We start from the raw sequence: 22,404 nt of genomic DNA, 5'->3' as shown, positions 1-22,404 counted from the left end.
CCAAACACCCGACTAATGGGGCTGCCAAGTCCTGACTGTGAACCTCCACAATGTAAGCCAAAATAAGCCTTTTCCTTCTCAAGAAACTCCTTTCAGGAATTTTAGGTAAAGTAATCAAAAGCTGACTAGTACATATACCTTCTAAGAGTAAGAAAATTACAGCATCAAAACCTAGATAAGAGGAATCAGCAAATTGGAAAAGAATTACAGAAGTCTTCTTTAAAGAAATTCTGTACCACAAAGGTCTTGATTGCACAGAGGTTGAATAACTACATACAATTATTAACAGCTGATATAAATATGATTTCAAATCATTCTTTCAAGATAAAACTCGCTTTTAGGTTTTTAAGTTGCTTAAAAAACAAGTCATTATTCTGAAAGCTGACAAATTATATGGGAAAAGCAAGCATTTGTCTATCATTTCCTATATAAACTGTATTTTAAGGCAACCAAATAGGTGATATAGAGAGTTCCTTATAGGAAAATGTCAGCTAACAATTGTTATTAGAAAATGATAGAAGTAAAATAATGCAATTGTATAAGCTCCAATAAAACAATGGATCTAAAACAATGAAAATCAATCATTTCTATAACTATTAGATAAAAGCCCAATAGGAAACTCTTTTAATAGACTGATCAGGCTGACAACACTGGAATCTTTTAGTCAAGTTTAACATCACAAAAAGATAAAGCAGGCATTATACAACTCCTGAATGAAACAGGAAGTCTAAACCACTATCTATGATGTAATTTTGCCCAAAATTAACAATCAGAATCTTATCAAGTCTCTAGACCTAACTTCTAGTTTATAGGAAAAATGGAAAATGAAGAAATATGTGAAATTACATCATGCAATGCTAACAACAAAATCCGAAAGAAAGGAAATTTAATTCTATGGAACAAATTACCCAGAATCTTCTACAAGCAAATGCCAATTTTTAAGAAAGGGACAAAAAGGAGAACCTACAGATTAAAAGGGAATTATCATTCAATAGCAAAATGTAGACCATATTTGGATCCTGATTCAAGCAAATCACCTATAAAAACATTTGAAAAACTATCATTTGAACATATGGTATTCAATAATATTAAGGAATCATTATTACTGTAAGATTAATGGTAGTGTGGTTATCCTTTTTAAGAAAACTCCTTTTTAACAGTAACAAAATATTTATGGATAAAAGATATCTTGGATTTTCATTAAAATGATACAGTGTAGAAGAAAATGTGGATGGGAGAATACAAATGGAGTCTATATGGGTGTCACAGAGATGGGAGTTCAACTCTGTTCTTCTGTACACTTAATTAATTTCCATAATAAAAATACTTTCAAAGGGTTATCAACAGAATCTGAATATGAAGATAAGTTAGGAAGACCTAAATTAACTTATTTTGCCTATATTTTGGTTTTTTTATTTATGCATATTTTTACATGCTATATCTTTAAAAGGCTAAACAGTTATTTCAATAATTTTTTCCATAGTTTAAGTGGCAATATTTTATTTCTTTCTTAGGATTATATATTTCACAATGTATCATAGAATGAGTAATGTTTCATACTCAATAAAATATAATATCACTTGCTAGAGACATAAAACCTTTATTTGCAGGAAATAATGACAAAATATTGCAGTGAGTTTAAAAAATAGTTACTTCCAATGCAGAAAGACACACCTTGATCATCTCTGCCTCTATCTGCTGATGAACACTGAGGTAACTTTTCTTCACCTGCTGTTTGTCCTTGATCATCATGGTGAGCCTGTGCAAGGGTCCAGAGTTCAGGTCTTCTGCATGGGTCTTCATTATCCTACTAAGTTGTTCCGTCTGATGGATCATAAGTAGCCAAGACTTCAAAAAAATAGAGAAAGTTAACATTTGTATTAGATAATTCCTATTAGTTGTATTAAGTTTTTAAAAATGTTAAATATTTGGTCAATTCATCTTTGACAAAGGTGCCAAAAATACACAAGAGGGAATGGATGACCTCTTCAATAAGTAACAGGGGAAACTGGATATCCACATGCAAGAGAAAGAAATTCAACCCTTACACAGAAATTACCTCAAAATGGATTAAAGTCCTAAATGTAAGACCTGAATCCATGAAACTTCCAGAAGAAAACAGGAAAAAGCTCGTTGACAGTGGACTTGGCATGATTTTACAGATGGGTGATCAAAAGGAAAGGCAACAAAAGCAGAAATAAATAAATGAAGTTATATCAAACTAAAGAACTATATAACAAAGGAGATAACAACATAAAAAGGCAACCTACAGTTGAGATAAAATATTTATAAACCATATGTCTGTCTGGTAAAGAGCTAAATCCAAAATATATAAATAATTCATATAACCTAACAGCACAAAAACAAATAGCCCAATTTAAAAAATGTATAAAAACTCTAAATAGATATTTTTCCAATGAATACAGACAAATGACCAACAGACCCTAAAAAAAGGTGCTCAACATCATAAACCAGCGGGTAAATGCACATCAAAACCACAGCAAGATATCACCTTACACCTGCTAGAAGGCCCATTATCAAAAAGACAAATGACAGCAAATATTGGCAAGAATGTGCAGAAAAGGGAAATATATATTGTTTGTAGGAAAAGAAGATAGCCATTGTGGAAAATAGTACGAAGGCTCCTCAATAAATTAAAACTAGGACTGCCATAGGACCTAGTAATTCCTCTTCCAGGTATTTATTCAAAGGAAATTAAATCAATATCAAAAATATATCTGTACTCTCATTTTCACTGCAGCATTACTTGTAATAGTCAAGAAATAGAAACAACCTAAGTGTCCATCATTGATAAACGGATACAGAAACTGTGGTAGGCAACAGAATACTATTCAGCCATAAAAAGAGAGCCTGCTTTTTTACAATGTCAGATAAATCTAGAGGATATTATGCCAAGTGAAAAGGTCAGGCACAGAAAGATCAATACTGCATGATCTTACTTACATGTGGAATCTGAAAAAGTCAAGCTCATACAATAGAAAGGTGGTTGTTAAGGACTAAGGCATGAAGGAAATGGGCAAATAATGGTGAAAGGAATTGGAGTTCCAGTTACACAGTATGAATAAGTTCTAAAGGCCTAATGCACAGCATAACTATAGCTAATGATAATGTATACTTGAAATCTGCTATGAGAGTAGATCTTCAGTGTTCCTATCAGAAACTGTGAGGTGATAGACTTGTCAATTAGCTTGATTGTGGTAATCATTTCAATGTACATGCGCATGAAAACATCAGGTAGTAACTATAAATACACACATTTTTTACTAAAATATTACAACAGGAAAGTTTAAAAAAAACTGTATGAATTGGAAGCCTCTAAGGAAACAGGAAAAAGCATCTGAAGAAATAATGGCTGACATTTTTCAAATCACAATAAAAATTTTTTAAAAAATCCAAGAAACTTAATGAATCCAAGCACAAGAATCAGGGGAAAAACACACCAACAGTACCATATCTGAGTAAAATGGCCTTGAGATACTCAAATACTTCATGATGACATCATAATAACTTTCAAAGACTGGTAACATATATGAAACTCCATCAATTCTATAACTCATTGTGATAATCATGTTCCTTAAAATCTTCTTACAGCATTTAAAAATTGTTTCTTCTTGGACATTTAGCCTAGCAGTTAAAATCCCAGTTAGGACGATCCCATCCCACGTTGGAGCACCTGGGTTCAATTTCCAGTTACAGGTCCTGACTCCAGCTTCCTGCTAATGCAGTCCCTGGGAGACAGCAATGAAGACTCGAGTAATTGTGTTCCTGCTTCAGCATGGGAGACTTGGATTGAGTTCCTGGCTCCTGGCTTTGGTCCAGCCCAGTCCTGGCTGTTTCAAGCATGGGGGTGGGGTGGTACACGAGTGGATGGAATGGCTCTCCCTCTCCCTTCTCCCTATCTCTGATCTCAAATTTTAAAGCAAATAAACACTTCCCTGCAAATATAACAGAAACTGAACAGTCTCCTTCTCTACATCATCTCGCACAGCTCATGTCATGGTACCCAGGACTGCACGTGCTCTTTGATGAAGCTTTCTGGAGAACCGAAGGGGCTGTCACCTGGCAGTCAGCAGCAGATGGGCCTTCTGAGTTAAGTATGTCCTTCAATTTCAGCAGAATTTCACTTCCTCTATTTAGTTAAAGCTTTTTTTTTTTTTTTTGGTCAGAGTTAGACAGTGAGAGAGAGAGACAGAGAGAAAGGTCTTCCTTTACTGTTGGTTCACCCCCTAAATGGCTGCTACGGCCAGCGCGCTGCGCCAATCCGAAGCCAGAAGCCAGGTGCTTCCTCCTGGGCTCCCATGCAGGTGCAGGGCCCAAGAACCTGGGCCATCCTCCACTTCTTCCCGGGCCACAGCAGAGAGCTGGCCTGGAAGAGGAGCAACCGGGACGGAACCGGCGCCCCAACCAGGACTAGAACCCGGGGTGCCGGCGCCGCAGGTGGAAGATTAGCCTAGTGAGCTGCGGTGCCGGCCTAGTTAAAGCTTTTCTAACAAACAGTTGACAGTTTTAAGCCTCTCATTTCAAGTACTGTATTGCAGATTATCAGATTATGATATACAAATATAATAACCAAAATGAATCCAAATAAAAATAGTTGTAGACAAAATAATACACAATAAATAAATAAAATAAAAATAATTTTTAAGTTAAATCAAAATAGTCAAATTCAATAGTTCATTTCTAAAGACTGGTACCAAATATGCTGAGATGCAATAGCTCAGTCATTGATGGATGTCAGAAGACTGCCACCAGTCTTATAGTAATATTAGATTATTAATTTTAATTAATAGTATTAATACTTAATATTGATAATTATAATTAGTGTTAATATTAATACTTAATAGTAATAGTAATATTACTGCTTAAACTTTTAAGTCTAGAGGCTACTGTGCGGTACAATGGGTTAAGCTGCCACCTGCAATGCCAGTATCCTATATGAGAGCTGGTTCAAAGAACAGTGCTCCACTTTCAATCCAGCTCTCCACCAATGCACTCAGGAAAGCAGCAGAAGATGGGGCGAGTGCTTGCGCCCCTGCCACCTATGTGGGAGACCCAGATAGAACTCCTGGCTCCTGACTTCAACCTGGCCCAGCCCTAGTCATTGTGCCCATTTAGGGAGGGAACCAGAGGATGAAAGATTCTGTCTATACTGCGCTCTGTAACTCTGCCTCTCAATTCAATTAAAAAAACCTTTAAAATACAATTAAAGTTTGGCCGGCGCCATGGCTCACTTGGCTAATCCTCGCCTGCGGTGCCGGCACCCCAGGCTCTAGTTCCGGTTGGGGCACCAGATACTAGTCCCGGTTGCTCCTCTTCCGGTCCAGCTCTCTGCTGTGGCCCGGGAAGGCAGTGGAGGATGGCCCAAGTGCTTGGGCCCTGCACTTGCATAGGAGACCGGGAGGAAGCACCCGGCTCCTGGCTTCGGATCGGCGCAGCGCACCAGCCGTAGTGGCCATTAGGAGAGTGAACCAACAGAAGGAAGACCTTTCTCTCTCTCTCTCTCTCTCTCTCACTGTCTATAACTCTACCTGTCAAATAAAAAAAAATGCAATTAAAGTTTGTCTAAATATCTAAACACAAATAAGGCCAGAAAAGAAATTACGTTATGCTTTCTTTCCCAAAACTTTTTCCTCCACCTTCCTAAACTCAGTGTTCCTCAATTACTACTGTTCTTCTCAGACATAAAGGTCATGTTTCTAGCTCTCTGAGGAAGAAAATAGCCAGAAAGGTAACTGCTGATCACTCCCGTCCTTCAGAAGTGAGTCCCCTAACCTCAATAGTCTTCTCCTGTCAAACATTAAAGGGCTGAATTAAAGGCCCTCACAGTCCCTTCAGCCCCAGCAGCCTGTGATCTGCTCACGTCCAAAGAGGACCCCTTTGTTGATCCAGCTCCAGAGGAACTTGGTTAACACAAGGGTGGCCGATTTGAAAATCTGAGAGAAAATGAAGAATTACTGTTGGGATCCTGGGAGATGTTTACCTCCCTCTCTCTACCTTCTGAAAGACGGTCCTGCTGCTGCTCACTCTGCTACATCCCATCCCCTCTCCATGTCCTGTTCTGTTCTCTCTGTAAGCGTCACGTTCCCCTGGATTGGTTCCTTCAGCTCAGTCCCATTCTGCCCCCAAATCTGACCACTCCTTCCATCTACTGTGCTATTTTATCTTTTTAAACCTTTCAAATAATCTTCGGGGGGAAAAAACAGGACATTTGTTCTCAAGATGGAGAAATGAGGCTATATACTTACAGTACCCCACTATTTTGAAATATTTAGATGTTACATTGTCATTGGTTGTATTTCATTGAAAGAAATTATGAATGACTAGTTGACGAAAAAACTTTATATGGGTGAAATGGTTATTTATACACTCAATTATTGTTTATAGCCATTGTCTATATTCCCACTAAACGGGTCTTTTTTGCTTTTTACTTGTTAAATTTCTTATTTGGTGAAGTAATAAGTCTTTTTACTGTAATGTACATTTAAAATATGTTATCACAAAACTAAGAAAAAAAGGTAGAAGAGTAGAAGGAAAGAGGGAGGATGGGAATGTCATTGTGTCCTTAGACTTGCATCTACAAATCATATGGAATCTGTTAAAAATTAAAATGAAAATGAAAACAAGGGGACCACTTGAACAGAGATACACATAGCACACATTTTCCTATGCCCCAAGAAAAAAATATTACTGGTTTGAGATTTTTTTAATTTTAGAACACTTTGAAATTCTGAGTTGCCTATGAAATAATATTATTAATTTATCATAAAAATATTGTTTTTACCTGGATTTCAAAAGATTTTCAAAATTCTTAAATGTGATTTTTTGTGGGTGCACTATTCTTTTGTGATCAAAAATAAAATGTTTCTAGAAATAAATACATCACTGTTTCACAATTTAAAAAGGGAAATATCTCTGTTTCTCCCTCTTGCTCTTTAATTCTGATTTTCAAATAAATAAAATTAAAAAAAAAAAAGAGGTGGAACAGCACTGTGGCATAGTGGGTTAAGCCATTATCTGCAGCACCAGCATCCTATATGGGCAACAGTTTGAGTCCTGGCTGCTCCACTTCCAATCCAGTTCCCTGCTTATGTACTGGGAAAGCAACAGAAGATGGCCCAAGTCTTTGGGCTCCCACAACCATGTGGGAGACCTGGAAGAAATTCCTGGCTCAGGCCTGGGTCAGCCATGGCTGTTGAGGCCATTTGGGAGTGAACTAGCAAATGGAAGCTCTCTCTACCTCTCCCTCTCTCTCTGTAATTCTGACTCTCAAATAAATAAATCCTTTAAAAAGAGAGAGAGAGAGAGAGAGAGAGAGAGAGAAATAATGAATCAAGTTACCAAAATTTTATTCTCTTTTCTTCCCAAAAAGAGATGAGCTGCAGACATTAAATTATCAATTAACAAATATTTTAAAATTCTTGTTTTACACGTAAGTGGTCAACAGAAGTAGTGTCAGTAATATTAGATATAAAGAAAGTATAGCTTTTTTTTAAACATTTATTTATTTTATTTGAAAGTCAGAGTTACATAGAGAGAGGAGAGGCAGAGAGAGAGGTCTTCTATCTGCTAGTTCACTCCCCAATTGGCTGCAACAGTAGGAGCTGCACCGATCCAAAGTCAGGAGCTAAGAGCTTCTTCAGGGTCTTCCCATGTGGGTGCAGGGGCCCAAGGACCAGGAACATCTTCTGCTGCTTTCACAGACCATAACAGAGAGCTGGATTGGAAGTGGAGCAGCCAGGACTCAAACCCGGGGCCATATGGGATTCCTGCACGTTAGGCGGCAGCTTTACCTGCTACGCCACAACACTGGCCCCAGAAGTACACCTCCATCTATCTCCATCTTTGTCTCTCTATCACTCTGCACTTTTTTTTTAAGAATTATTTTTTTTATTTGACAGGCAGAGTTACAGAGAGAGGTAGAGACAGAAAGAGAGGTCTTCCAACTGTTGGTTCACTCCCCAGGTAGCCGCAACTGCCGCAGCTGCACCAATCCGAATCCAGGAGCCAGGAGCTTCTTCCAGGTCTCCCACATGGGTGCAGAGGCCCAAGGACTTGGGCCATCTTCTACTGCTATCCCAGGCCATAGCAGAGAGCTGGACCAAAAGAAGAGCAGCCGGGATTAGAACCGGCACCCACATGGGATGCCAGCACTTCAGGACAGGGCATTAACCCGCTGAGCCACAGTGCTGGCTACTATCACTCTGCACTTAAAATAAAGAAAAATAAACAAACATTTTTAAAGGTAGGGTGGCAGGCACTTTGGAGCAGTGAGTTAAGCCACTGCTTGCGATACCTTCATTCCTTATGAAAGTGCCTGGGATTAAGTCCACTTCTGATGCAGCTTCCTGCCACTGCACCTGGGGGGCAGAAGATAAGTACTTGAGTCCCTGACACTACTGGGGGGGGGGGGGGGGAGGATCTGGACAGAGTTCCAGGCTCCTGGCTTTGGGTTGACCTGGCCCCAGGAATTGCAAGGCATTTGGGGAGTGAACCAGAGGATGGAAAATTTCTCTTTCTCTCTCTCATTCTCTTTCTTGCTCTGCCTTTCAAATAAATACAAATAAATAAGACTTTTTTAATTCAAAAAACAAAACAAAACAAAACAAAAAAACAAAATCAGGAAGTAAATCTAAACTTTGTATTCAATTTTAGGAAAATGGAAAACTACACACAGGGACAGAGTGAGTATCTCCTGGAAAAGCACATCACATGCTTTCATGCTTTCTACCTGTGAGCTAACAGATGTGTTGTGAGGTAAATCAATATTCCTTAAACAGGGAGTAATTTAAGTGCTCTGAGTTCATTATACCAAAAAGTATTTATTCTGGGACACTGAGTCAAAGAATAACTACTGGAGCTATAATTACAGTAAAGCATTGAAAATAATCAACAAGATGACTCAAGCTTGAAAGATACGTAAATAATAGCTGTCATAAATAGCTGTTCACTGCAGACTACAGCCCCGAACGACCTGCTTTCTTACTTCTTCTTAGATCTTTTCTAAATGCAGCAAGAAAATTCCACGAAGAATGCACAGTTTCTGCATAGCACAGTAACTTAACACAAACAGAGCCCGAAAACAGCAGTTTTTATTCTGAGTGTGCCTATTACATAAGCACATTGGAGTCTTGAAGCCCTTATGGGATACAGAAATCCAGAAAATAACATTAAACTTCTCTAAAACAGGTTTAGGAAACCTTAAATATTCCCTATTCCTAAGAGCCTCCATTTCTTCATTTTCTGTAAAGCTTTCTGGTATACCTGCTCAGGAATTCACAATTTCAATAAGAAGAAACTAGGATCCTTTTAAAAACACTAATTTTTGAGCCTTATAACCACAGGTTCTGATTTAACAGGTTTTGGATGGCTCCCCAAGTAGTTTTAATGTAACATTTGCTGCACCCAAATATTTGTGCCCCCAATTATCACTGGGTTTTAAAATTATAGAAATTAAAACCACAGATCTTATGGACAAGTGAGATGAGAGGCACAAAACTCAAAAAGTAATCAAGGAATATATCTAAGAAGTCAGGAACCTAATAAAACTTTGCAGTTTTACACACATTAAATGTTGAGAAATATGTAACCACTACAATAAACACAGCACTCTACCTTGAAAAGAACTGGTTTGCTTGTCAAAGTAAGTTTCAGAAGGTTTGCAACTTATAACTTACTGTAAAGTAGCAGAGTTATCTGAAACTGGACAGAAAGTTGCAATACCACATGTGGAAGGATGTGGCTCAAAACCAAGTATTAAACAAAGGTAACCAACAAAGGACTGAAATATAAGTTTGATATATATTTCTATATATTCTGCCTCAAAGGTTACAGCTTTCTGAATTCACCTGCTGCTTCCTCCAGTTCCACACATTAACAAAATTCATGTTATGTTCAAATTGTTTCCTAATATATCAATTGTGTTGCAGCAATTCTTATTTTCATATCAAGCATCATATCAGAATTGATTACCAGCCAAACTTGATAACAATCACTTTCAAAAGTTATACAATTCACACTCTAGTTACACAGGTTCAAGTTACATTATATGTGGTATTTAGTGACTACAAATAATAAAGCTGGTTCACCAAAAAACATTTTTCATTACTTTTTATTCCCAAGTATATATGAAGCACTGACATTTCAATTTACTTTGTGTTTAACAGATAAGCCAATATCACCCTTCAAGTAAGTTATATTATCTAAGGATTAGTTGTCTCACTATTACTTTAGACAGAGTTGACTGTTTTGGGACAAGTGTAATTTTAAGTGAATAAGAAAACAAAGTAAAATTATTCTTTAGCACAGAATAAAACAAGTACTCAAAATAAAATAGCTACTAACCATATGAAAAACTGTTCAATTTCAATCACTGTTAGAGCAATATAAAATAAAACCATAGTAGATATAATTTCTTACCTATCAGATGAAGAAAATTCAAAAGTTTAACAACACACTCTGTTGTCCAGATTAAATGGAATCTGGCATCCTCATATATTTCTAATAAATATACAAAATGATACAAGATCTACAGAGGAAATATTTACATTGTCAACCTGTAACTAAACTAAATGCACAGTTTACATTTTGGGCTGAAAAATCCCATTTCCAGGAACTTAGTGAAGGCATTCATAATGATATAAAAGTGCATCTATACAATGGTACCCATTGCAGCATTACTTGCAATTGAAAAATACTGTGAAATCTTAAATTCCATACATTGTAAATTTTGTTTAATTTTTTTCTTTTTTTAACTTTTATTTAATAAATATAAATTTCCAAAGTACAACTTTTGGATTATAGCGGCTTTTTCCCCCATAACCTCTCTCCCACCCGCAACCATCCCATCTCCCACTCCCTCTCCCATCTCATTCACATCAATATTCATCTTCAATTATCTTTATATACAGAAGATCAATTTAGTATATACTAAGTAAAGATTTCAACAGTTTGCACCCACACAGAAACACAAAGTATAAAGTACTGTTTGAGTACTAGTTATACCACTAATATCCAAAATACCAGGACTCCCAGGATAAAGGTTTATAACAGGATTATAAAAAGGAATATTTAAGACATTGTTATGCCAAGAAGTAAAGAGGAAGGGCAGGCACTGTGGCACAGCAGTTAAGCTACCTCTTAGGATGGACACATCCCAAACCATAGTGCCTGGGATGCAATCCAGGCTCCCCAGCTTGTGGTCCAGCTTTCTGCTACTACGTCTGCGAAGCAGCACATGATGGCCCAAATACTTAGGTTCCTGACACTCACAGGGAGAACGAGATGGAGTTCAAGACCCAGAGTTCTGGGCTCCTGGCTTTGGACTGGCCCAGCCCTGGCTGTCAACAGGCATCTGGGGATTGAACCAATGAATAAAACATCTCTCTCTTGATCACTCGCGCTCTCTCACCAATGAATGAAAGATCCCTCTCCCTCTCTCCCTCTCTTTTCTCTCTTTCTGTGTGTGTGTGTGTGTGTGAGTGCATGTGTGTGTGTGTCTCACTCTTCCTTTCAAATAAATATATAAAACTTTAAAAGAAGAAGTAAAGAAGAGCTTTAGGATGATGGAGAAACAAGAGTCCAGGGATTTGGAAGCAAAGACAGCCTAGGTCTCCATCTCCCAATACTACTTCCAAAGTAACTCAAACAACCATGCCCCTCAGGATTGAAGACAATGCACACACTTCAAATAGCCTTAAGTAATAAAGAAAAATTCAGGGGATCATCATGGTGCAGTAGTTAAGCAACTACTTGGGATGCCTGTATCCCATATCAGAGTACCTGGACTGAGTCACCTCTGCTTCTGCTCCAGCTTTCTGCTAACTGCACCTGGGAGCCAGCATATGTTAGCTCAAGTCCTTGGGTCCCTGCCACCCAAGTGAGAGACCTGAATGGAATTTCTGACTCCTGGCTCTGGCTGCCATAGCCCTAGCTATTGAAGCATTTGGGGAGTGGACCAACAGATAAAAGATCAAGCGATCTCTCTCAGCAGATACAAGATCTCTCTCTCTCTCTTTCTCTCTCTAGCTCTGTGTGTGTTATGTGTGTGTGTGTGTGTCACTCTGCCTTTCAAATAAATCACTAAAAAAAAAAAAAACTCAATAATTAGTGCAACAGGAGTGACTGGATCACAGGATACCTGAAAGCTGGTACAACATTATTTCTGTGCATGTCTATGAGGGTTTTTCCACAAGAGACAGTATCTGAATCACTCAACTAAGTAAGAGATTCATCCTCACAGTGTCAGTTTTTTTTTTCTTCATACTATTTGTTGAACTCTTTATTTAGTGTAGGGTCAATCTTATGAGCATAAAGTTAACTGAAAATAGACCTTTTTAAAAATAAGAATGGGAGGGGCCGGCGCTGTGAGCTGTGGCACAGCCAGTTAAAGTCCCGTTCTGCAGTGTCGGCATCCCATACTGGTGCAAGTTTGTGTCCCGGCTGCTCTACTTCCAATCCAGCTGTCTGGTATGACCTAGGAAAGCAGTAAAGATGCCCTAAGTTCTTTGTTCCCTGCACCCACGAGGGAGACCTGGAGGAGGCTCCTGGCTCCTCGCTTTGGATCTGCCCAGCTGTGGCCATTGAGGCCACCTGGGGAATGAACTAGCAGATGGAGGACCTTTCTCTCTATCTCTGTAACTTTCTCTCTATCTCTGTAACTCTGCCTTTCAAATAAATAAATAAATCCTAAAAAAAAAAAAAAAAGAAGAAGAAGAAAAAGAAGAAGAAGAAGAAGAATGGGAATAGGAGAGGGAGGAAGAAAAAGGGTAGGAGTGTAGGAGGGAGGGAAGGTAGAGTGGGAAGAACAACTGTGTTCCTAGATTTGTATGTAAGAAATGCATTAAGTTTGTATACATTAAATAAAATTAATTAAAAAACATTCATCCTCACCAACATGGGCAGGCATCATGCAATGTAGTAAGAACTTAACAGAACTAGAAGGATGAAGAAGGGCTCATTTGCTCTGTCTTCTGGAGCTGAGACATCCATCTCCTCCTGAAGTCAGAATTAGAACTCCAAGTCCTAGGACCTTTGTACTCTGAGAATTATACCAACAGCCCCTCAGGTTCTCGGGCCTTGGCCTCAGACTGGGAGAACAAGATCAGCTCTCCCGGTTCTCAGACCTTCATCCTTAGACAGAATTACATCACTGGCTTCCCCAGTTCTCCAGGCTACAGATAGCACACAGAGGGACTTCTCGACTTCCCTGTTACATATATATAGCTTCCCTTCTGCTTCTCCTTCTCCGGAGAACTCTGACTAAAAAAGAAACAATACAGTGGGACACCACTATCAACCATCTTGACCGTAACAGTATATATTCTTATCAAGTATACATACAACATTTACCAAAACAGACCTCATTCTGGGTTATAAAACAAGTAGTATTCAAAAATTTAAAAACATGTAATTATACAAAATAAGTTTTTGGAAAACTAAATTCAGAATACCTAACAAAAATACATATGGAAAAAAACAACTATTTGGAAATTAAATAACAATCTTTCAAAGAACACATCTGTCAAAAAAGACATCAAAAAGGAAACTAAATGTAATCCTAACTATAAGAAAATTAAAATAAGCATAGAAAAATTTCTGGATACAGATGAAATAGTACTCGGAAAAAAATTTAGAACACTATACCCTTGTATTACAAAAGAAGACAGGTCTCAAATCAGTGATCTCCACTTCCACCTTAATAAACCAAGGGAAGAGGGAGAGCAAATGAAAAACAAATTAAGAGGAAGAAAAATCAGTAGACTTCAGAGCTGAAATCAAAGCAATAGAAAAAAAAATCTTTTTAAGTCAACAAAATCAAAAGGGAGTTCTCAGATAATATTAGTAAAATTAATAAACCTCTACCCAGATTGGTCAGAAAAAAGGGAAAAAACACAAATTTCCAATATATGGAATGAGATAAGGTAACATCACTCCAGAAATAGACAAAGAAAAACCACGTGACAAGATCCAACACAAATTCATGAAAAAAAACTGAGCCAAGTAAGACTGGACGGAATTTCAACAAACTTATAGGAAGCATCCATCTACCTATATAGATATATATCTATATAGGTATTTTATATCTCTTATATAACTTACATATCTCTTATATAACTTACAGAAAATATCTATCTATGGATATCTAAGTATCTACATATATATATATATATATAGATATCTCGATAGATATAGTTCATCCAGTGGATTTAAGAGGAAACTAATTTATTTATTTACCAGTATTTTAGCAAAGAAATGATAGAAAATAAGAGAGAGGTATGGGTTAAAATATTTCAAACAATTCATCAAAGAATTCAGGAATATGGGTTAAAATTTTCTTTGCATCAAAGGAAATAATCAGCAAAGGTCAATTGACCCAAAGCAGAAAACAAAATTTAAAAACCCAATATTTCTAACATTAGCTCTCAAGTCTGACTAATCACTAGAATAACCTGTATATTTATTTACAGAAAAAACTTCAAAGTCCCTCTGTAGACCTATTGAATTAGAATATCAGCAGGTAAGTTCCCAAAATAATTTTGGAAACCTTCCCCCATAAGATTCTGATACTCAGCAAAAAATTCTGGAACCACTGTCCTAGTATGTTAATGTGGGTATGCTCATTCAATAGAATGATCTATTTGCTGTGAGCATAATTATGATGTTATATGCAATGAATGATGAAATTATTCTTCTTACCTTAGATACATTGCTGACATAATTCATCTGTACAGTACTTTCCTTATCAACTTGATTACAAAGGTTCTGTAAAGTAGATGCATATTCTTTATCACTTTTTATTCTCAGAGCCATAAATTTCTTCACTGTTTCCAGTAACCGTAATTCCCAGTCTTGCAATTTTAACACAGCTTCGTGTGAATTCTTCAGGTCACTCCCAAACCCCATTTTTGTAAGGCACTGCTTGTCCTTCTTTCTCACTGCACAGTTCAGCTTTCTAATCAGCACATATCTGTGTATGTTAAACAGAAGGGAAAACATCTTGAATCAAAAGGAAATTAGTCGTCAAAGCAAAAATACAACCTACTCTTTTCAGGGTAAAAAAAAATTATTACAATTCAATATTTTCTCTCAAAGTTCAGGAACAAGATAAGAACGTCCACTCTATTGTTGATTTCTATTCAAATTATATTAGCATTTTTAGCCATTACAATGAAATACATTAAATAAAAGACATTGAGGTGGGAAAGAAAGAAAGAAAATTAATTCTGCTTGCAGATGACATTATCTGGCATACAGAAAATCCTAAACAATGGAAAAAAACCATTAGCATTAGTGAATGAGTTTAGTAATATTATAGGATACAAAATCAATATATAAAAGGTAATTGTGTTTCTGTATATCAATAATGATCAATCTGAAAGCAAAACTTAAGAAAATACAATAGCATCAAAAAATTAAATTACTTAGGAATAAAATACAAAATATTGTTGTAAGAAATTTTAAACTAATTTATATTCTTAAAACTTTTTTTTTTTTTTTTGACAGGCAGAGTGGACAGTGAGAGAGAGACAGAGAGAAAGGTCTTCCTTTTCCGTTGCTTCACCCCTCAATGGCTGCTGTGGCCATTGCACTGCGGCCGGCGCACTGCGCTGATCCGAAGGCAGGAGCCAGGTGCTTCTCCTGGTCTCCCATGCGGGTGCAGGCCCAAGCACTTGGGCCATCCTCCACTGCCTTCCCGGGCCACAGCAGAGAGCTGGCCTGGAAGAGGAGCAACCGGGACAAAATCTGGCGCCCTGACCGGGACTAGAACCCGTGGTGCCAGCGCCGCAGGCAGAGTTAGCCTATTGAGCCGCGGCGCTGACCATATTCTTGAAATTTAAAACATTGTAAGAAATTTGTAAAACATTGCTGTAAAATACCTTGAATGCTTCATGTTCAAAGACCAAAAGATTTACTACTTTAAAAGCAAGATTTATCTTAAATCTATACTAATAACTCAGCTACATTTTTTACAGACATTGACAGCTGATCTTAAAATTCATATGGAAATACAAGGAAGCCAGAATAAACACAAAAATACTTTAAAAGAAATATAAAATTGGAGGACTCAAAGGATCTAATTTCACACTTAACTAAAAAGCAATCGAGACCGTACTGGCAGGGTCAGTGTTGTGGTACAGTAGGTTAAGCTGCTGCTTGCAATGCCAGCAATTAAATATGAGTGCAGGTTCTAGTTCTGGCTATTCCACTTCTGATCCAGCTTCCTGCTAATACTCCTGGGAAAGCAACAGAAGGCAGCCCAGGTACTTGAATTTTTAAGTTAAGGTCCCAGGTACTTGGGGTCTTTCCACCCATATAGGAGACCCAGATGGAGTTCCAGGCTCAAGGCTTTGTCCTGGCCCAGGGCTGTTAAGACATCTGGGCAATGAACAAGTGGATGGAAGATATCCATCTCTCTTTCACTCTCTCTGTCTCTCCCTCTCTCTAACTCTGCCTGCCTTTCAAATTAACAAAAAAAAAATCTTAAAGAAAAAAAAACAGTATTAACATATGGACAGACATGGAGGTCAATGGGACAGAGGAAAGGATCCTGATACAAATCTTAACATTTATGGTAAAATAAAAATTCTGCAAGAGTATCTAGTCTATTCAATAATGTAAAAAAAATTTTTTTCAACAAATGGTCCTGGGAATACTTGATTTCCACATGCAAAAGCATGAAGCAGAATACCATCCTTAGACCACACAAACACAAAATTAACTTTAAATAAAACAAACAATAAACTCTAAGAAGAAACGACAATCTTCATAACACTGGTTTCTTAGCTACAAAAACAAAAAACACAAGCAACAGGGCAAGAACATATAAATTGGATTTCATCAAAATTAAAAACTGTGATTCAAAGTACATCATCAAGAAACTGAAAACAACCCACAGAAAGGGAGAAAATATTTGCTATATAAACATATATGAGGAAATAATTCTTACAACTCAATAATAAAAAGATAATCCAATTAAAATGGCAAAAGATATGAACAGACATTTCTCCAAAGATTAACAGATGCCTAATAAGGACATGGAAAGATGTTCAATATCATTAGCCAATACAATGACATACTACTTCATAACACCACAGTGTCTATAATCAAGAGACAGATAATAACAAAGTGCTAGAGACTATGGAAAGATTGGAACTCTTAAACCCTGGTACTAGAAACATAAAGCCATGCAGCCACTACAGAAAATAGTATATGGGCCAGCACTATAGCATAGTGGGTGAAGCCACTGCCTGCAGTGACAGCATCCCAAATGGGCACCAGTTCAAGTCCTGGCTGCTCCACTTCCAATTCAGTTCTCTCCTATGGCCTGGGAAAGCAATGGAAGATAGCCCAAGTCCTTGAACCCCTGCACCCACGTGGGAGACCCAGAAGAAGCTCCTGGCTCCTGGCTTTGGATTGGCACAGCTCTGGCCGTTGCAGCCATCTGGGAAGTGAACCATTGGATGGAAGACTGACATCTCTCTCTCTCTCTCTCTCTCTCTCTCTCTCTCCCTCCCTCCCCCCACCACCTAAGCCTCTCTGTAACTCTGCCTTTCAAATAAAATAAATAAATCTTAAAAAAAAAAATAGCATGGAAGCTCCTCAAAAGGTAAAACATGGGAAAAACAACTACCAGAAATTCCACTCTTAGCTACAGACTCAAGTAAAATGAAAACATATGTGTACACAAAAACTTACGTTTCAAGCCCCATTATTAATAACGACCACCATGTAGAAACAACTCAAATATCCATCAACTGATGAATGGAAAAATAAAAGTATAAATATCAATCAAAAGGAATATTACTGTCAATTACAAGGAATGAGATATTGTTACAGGGTACAACATGGATGAACCTTGAAAACCTTCTGTTAAATGAAAGAAACCAGACATTTAAAAAATATATTTCAGGATTCATTTATGTAAAATGTCCAAAACAGGCAAACCAATAGTGATAAATAGCACATTAGTGGTTGCCTAGGGCTGGTGAATTTGGGGAGAAGTACAGAGTGACTGTTCATGGTACTGGGTTTCTTTTTGGGGCAACAAAAATGTTCCAAGATCATATGCTGTGATGACTGCACACCTATACCAAAGACAACTGAACTGTACGGTTTCAATGGATGAATTCTTTGCTATGTGAATTAGCACTCAGAAAAACTGTTTTAAAATCACTACAGCATAACTTACGATCATCTAAAGGTCAGCTATCATAAACTTCCCCCAAAATATACTGATTGTAATACTATAAATTCTGAAAACTACAACAGAATTTATTTTGTGCCTGAGTTTTACAAAATTTCAGGCAGTGAATCTTTCAGATCCAGTTGGAAGAAATGGAAAAACATAACTTTAATCTTTGTTCATCTACACCAAAAGTCAGTTTCTTATTAATTCAGCTGATAGCCTGCAAGCTACAGGGAAAAGAACAGGAGTTATATCTCTCTAATTTCAGGGATCTCATCTAACGACACAGTTTTTTAAAAAAAAATGAAAAAGTTTTCCAATTAGAGAACAAATTGCAACTTTTCCCCAACTGAACTATTTTTTTCCTGAACTATCAAGTAATCAGGGTGAAAAAAAATTAAAAGGTTATGAAAAAATTCCATCAAAAAATTTGTTTTAAGATTTATTTTATGTATTTGAAAGGCAGAGTTACAGATACAGGAAAGGAAGATGGAGACAGAGACAGAGACAGAAATAGAGACCAAGAGAGAAATCTTCCATACTCTGGTTTACTCCCCAAATGGCTACAAAGGACTGGGCCAGGCTGAAGCCAGGAGCCAGGAATTCCATTCAGGTCTCTCATGTGTGTGGCAGAGGCCCAAGCAGTTGGGCCATTTTCCACTGTTTTCCCAGCTATGTTAGCAGGGAGCTGGATTGGAAGCAGAGCAGCTGGGATTCAAACCAGCATTCCAATATAGGATACCCCACTGCACAACAATGCTGGTCACAAGCATAGAAAATATTTCTGAAAGAAAACACACAGAGTAGCAGGAACACAAGGAGTGGGAAAGATATTTGTTACTGTATTTAAGAAAAAATAGGCCAGCGCCGCGGCTCACTAGGCTAATCCTCCACCTAGCGGCGCCGGCACACCAGATTCTGTCCCGGTTGCCCCTCTTCCAGGCCAGCTCTCTGCTGTGGCCAGGGAGTGCAGTGGAGGATGGCCCAAGTGCTTGGGCCCTGCACCCCATGGGAGACCAGGAGAAGCACCTGGCTCCTGCCTTCGGATCGGCGCAGTGCGCCGACCGCAGGGCGCCAGCCGTGGCGGCCATTGGAGGGTGAACCAATGGCAAAGGAAGACCTTACCTTTCTCTCTGTCTCTCTCTCTCACTATCCACTCTGCCTGTCGAGAGGAGAGGAGAGGAGAGGAGAGGAGAGGGGAGGGGAGGGGAGGGGAAGGGAGGGGAGGGGAGGGGAGGGGAGAAAGAAAAAGAGAGAGAGGGAGGGAGGGAGGAAGGAAGAGAAAAAAGAAAAAATGAAGGGCTAGTGCTGTGGCACAGCTGGTTAATGAACTGGCATGCAGTGCCAGCATCCCATACGGGCGCCGGTTCAAGTCCCAGCTGCTCCACTTCCAATCCAGCTCTCTGCTATGGCCTAGGAAAACAGTGGAGATGGCACAAGTGTTTGAGCCCCTGCAACCGCGTGGAAGACTGAGAGGAAGCTCCTGGCTTGTATTGGCTCAGCTCCTGCCATTGTGACCATTTGGAGAATGAAACAGCAGATGGAGGACCTCTCTCTCTCTCTGAGTGTGTCTACCTCTCTCTATAATTCTTTCAAATAAATAATATAAATTTTTTAAAAAATAAGAAAAAGAAGCCATCACAGGGGCCAGCACTGTGGCATACTGGGTAAGGCCGTCTCCTGCGGTGCTGGCATCCCATGTGGGTACCAGTTTGAGTCCCAGCTGCTCCATTTCCCACCCAGCTCCCTGCTAATGTGCCTGAGAAAGCCAACAGAGGATGGCCCAAATCCTTGGGCCCCTGCACCCATTTAGGAGATCAAGAGGAAGCTCCTGGCTCCTAGCTTCAGATTGACCTATTACCAGCCATTGCAGACACTGGGGGAGTGAACCAGTGGATGAAAGACCTCTCTTTCTCTCTTTCTTTCTCTCTTTCTCACTCTCCCTCTTTCTCTGCCTCTGCCTCTGCCTCTCTATAACTCTGCCTTTCGAATAAATAAATCTTAAAAAAAAAAAAAAGAAGCCATTACAGGATCTAGAATTGACAGAACAAATGAAGATGGAAGAGTCTTGACCTGAATGAATAAGGGAACAACAACAACAAAAAAAAGAATACGGAGCTACTTTAAGAAAAAAATACATTAATTTCTACCAGAAATAAATCTTTAGGTAAAATATTGAGGCGAAAGATCCAAATTTGGGAATTAACTGCTTAAAAGCAATAGATGAAAACAACAGAATAAATGTTGACAGAAAATCAGAGTCAAGGACAAAACCCATGAGAATCTGCCAATCCAAGAATGCGAGCAGGAGGGGCAGAGGTTTGGTGCAGCAGTTAAGATGCCTCTTGGGAAGTCCACATCTCACATGGTATCAGCTCCTCCACTTCCAATCCAGCTTGCTTTTAATCTGTACCCTGAACGGCGCAAATACCTGGGACCTGCCACCCATGTGAGAGAACTGGAATGAATTCCAGGCTCTTGGCTTTGGCTGACCCAGTTCTGGCTATTATGGAAAAAAATGGAAGTCTCTCTCTCTCTCTACCTCTCTCTCTCTCCCCCCTCCCTCTCCTCTTCTCTCCTCTCCTCTCCTCTTTTCTCCCTTCCCCACCCTTCCGTCTCCCTCTTCCCTTCTCCCTCTCACAAATAAACTGAAAATAAATAAGTAAAAAATTTTTTAGATGAGAGCAGGAAAAGCTAACCAAAGGATAGAGTATAGAAAGGATAAAAGGCATTTGGCTGAGTCACAGACATTAGGAGGGGGAAAAAAAGATACTAGAAACATCAAATGTCACAGAGAGATGTGAAAACTGCAAAAGAAAAACATTATTTTCCCTTTGGACAAATGCTAAGGACTTATTTGGCGTTTAACTAAATTATATTTAATGCAATTTCTCTCTGTTTCTCTGTGTGTCTTGCTGCCTCTCAAATAAATATACAGCACAAAAAGCACAATCAATAAAATAATTAATGTTAAACTTCATTAGAACTAGAATTATCTGCTCCATGAAATACTCTGTCCAGAAATACTCTCTCCAGAAAATTAAGACAAGCCATAGACTTGGATATTCCTTATAAAAGATTATTATCCAAAATTGCAAAGAAATTATAAAACCCAACAGTAAGAAAAGAAATAATCCAATTTAAAAATTGGCCAAAGACTGTAATAGACAACTCACTAAAGATGTCCTACAGGTACCAAATATGCATAAGAGCAGATACTCCATATCATATGTCTTCAGGGAAATTAACATTAAAGCAATGAAATACCACCTCACATTTATTAGCATGGCCAAAATCCAGGGCACTGATTACACCAAATGCTGGCAAGGACATGCAACAGCAGGAACTCTTATTCATTGCTGATAGGTATGTAAAATGGTAGAGCCACTTTGGAAGACAGCTTGACAGTTTCTCATAAAATTAAGCATATTCTTTTTGGGAATTTTTGGTTTTGTTTTGCTTTGGTTTGGTTTTTTTAAGATTTATTTGAAAGGCAGAGTTAGAGAGAGAGGGAGGGAGAGTCACACAGATCTTCCATCTGCTGGTTCACACCCCAGATGGCCACAACAGCCAGAACTGGGCCAGTCCAAAGCCAGCAGCCAGGATCCTCTTCCAGGTCTCCCACATGGGTGCAGGGACTCAAGGACATCTGCTATCTTCCACTGCTTTCCCAGGCATATTAGCAGGAAGACGGATCAGAAGTGGAACAGGCAGGTTTCAAACCAGTACCCATATAGGATAGCACATCACAAGTGGAGGCTTTACCCACTACACCAAAACACCAGCCCCTAAAACTAAGCATATTCTTAAATTAAACATCATTGGAACCACCAATGATGATGGAAAAGAGCAAGTGTGCCCAACTATCTGACATTCTAGAGAAGGTTATAAAGACAGTAAAAGATTAATAGTAGAGCACAGTGGATGTTAGAGCAGTGAAACTACTCTGTATAGTTCTACAAATATGAATACATGTCCTTAGATATTTGTCCAAACCCATAAAAAAAAATCCAACTAGCAAATGGGCAAAATACATGAGTATTTTATAGGAAAAAGTATAAGTTTTAATGTACAGATAAGTACACTAAAAGATGCTCAACGTCATCAGTCATATGTGAAATGCAATAAAAACTGCAATGATATATCACCACACATCAGAATGGCTGAATAAAACACAATAACACCAAACGCCAGAGGGT

The 22,404-nt window shown here is 38.4% G+C and overlaps 1 protein-coding gene across 29 annotated transcripts in view; it reads right to left on the bottom strand.

Annotated features, from left to right (window-relative positions):
* FER (FER tyrosine kinase) overlaps positions 1-22,404 on the bottom strand; it is a 428,569-nt gene that overhangs the window by 364,756 nt on the left and 41,409 nt on the right. For all 29 annotated transcript variants that reach the window (XR_011381953.2, XR_016220600.1, XR_016220599.1 and 26 more), the window contains 2 exons: positions 14,716-14,986; positions 1,675-1,848 (listed from right to left, as the gene is read on the bottom strand). Coding sequence is in view for 23 of the 29 variants with exons in the window: in XM_051853912.3 (XP_051709872.3) it covers positions 1,675-1,848; positions 14,716-14,986 (445 nt within the window). In the remaining 6 variants the exon portion in view is untranslated. The remainder of the gene's footprint in view (positions 1-1,674; positions 1,849-14,715; positions 14,987-22,404) is intronic.

The sequence above is a fragment of the Oryctolagus cuniculus genome, chromosome 14, assembly GCF_051225735.1.
Source record: "Oryctolagus cuniculus isolate XC-2025 breed Fujian yellow rabbit chromosome 14, ASM5122573v1, whole genome shotgun sequence".
Classification (NCBI taxonomy): domain Eukaryota; kingdom Metazoa; phylum Chordata; class Mammalia; order Lagomorpha; family Leporidae; genus Oryctolagus; species Oryctolagus cuniculus.
This window is presented reverse-complemented; position numbering and strand designations above follow the sequence as displayed.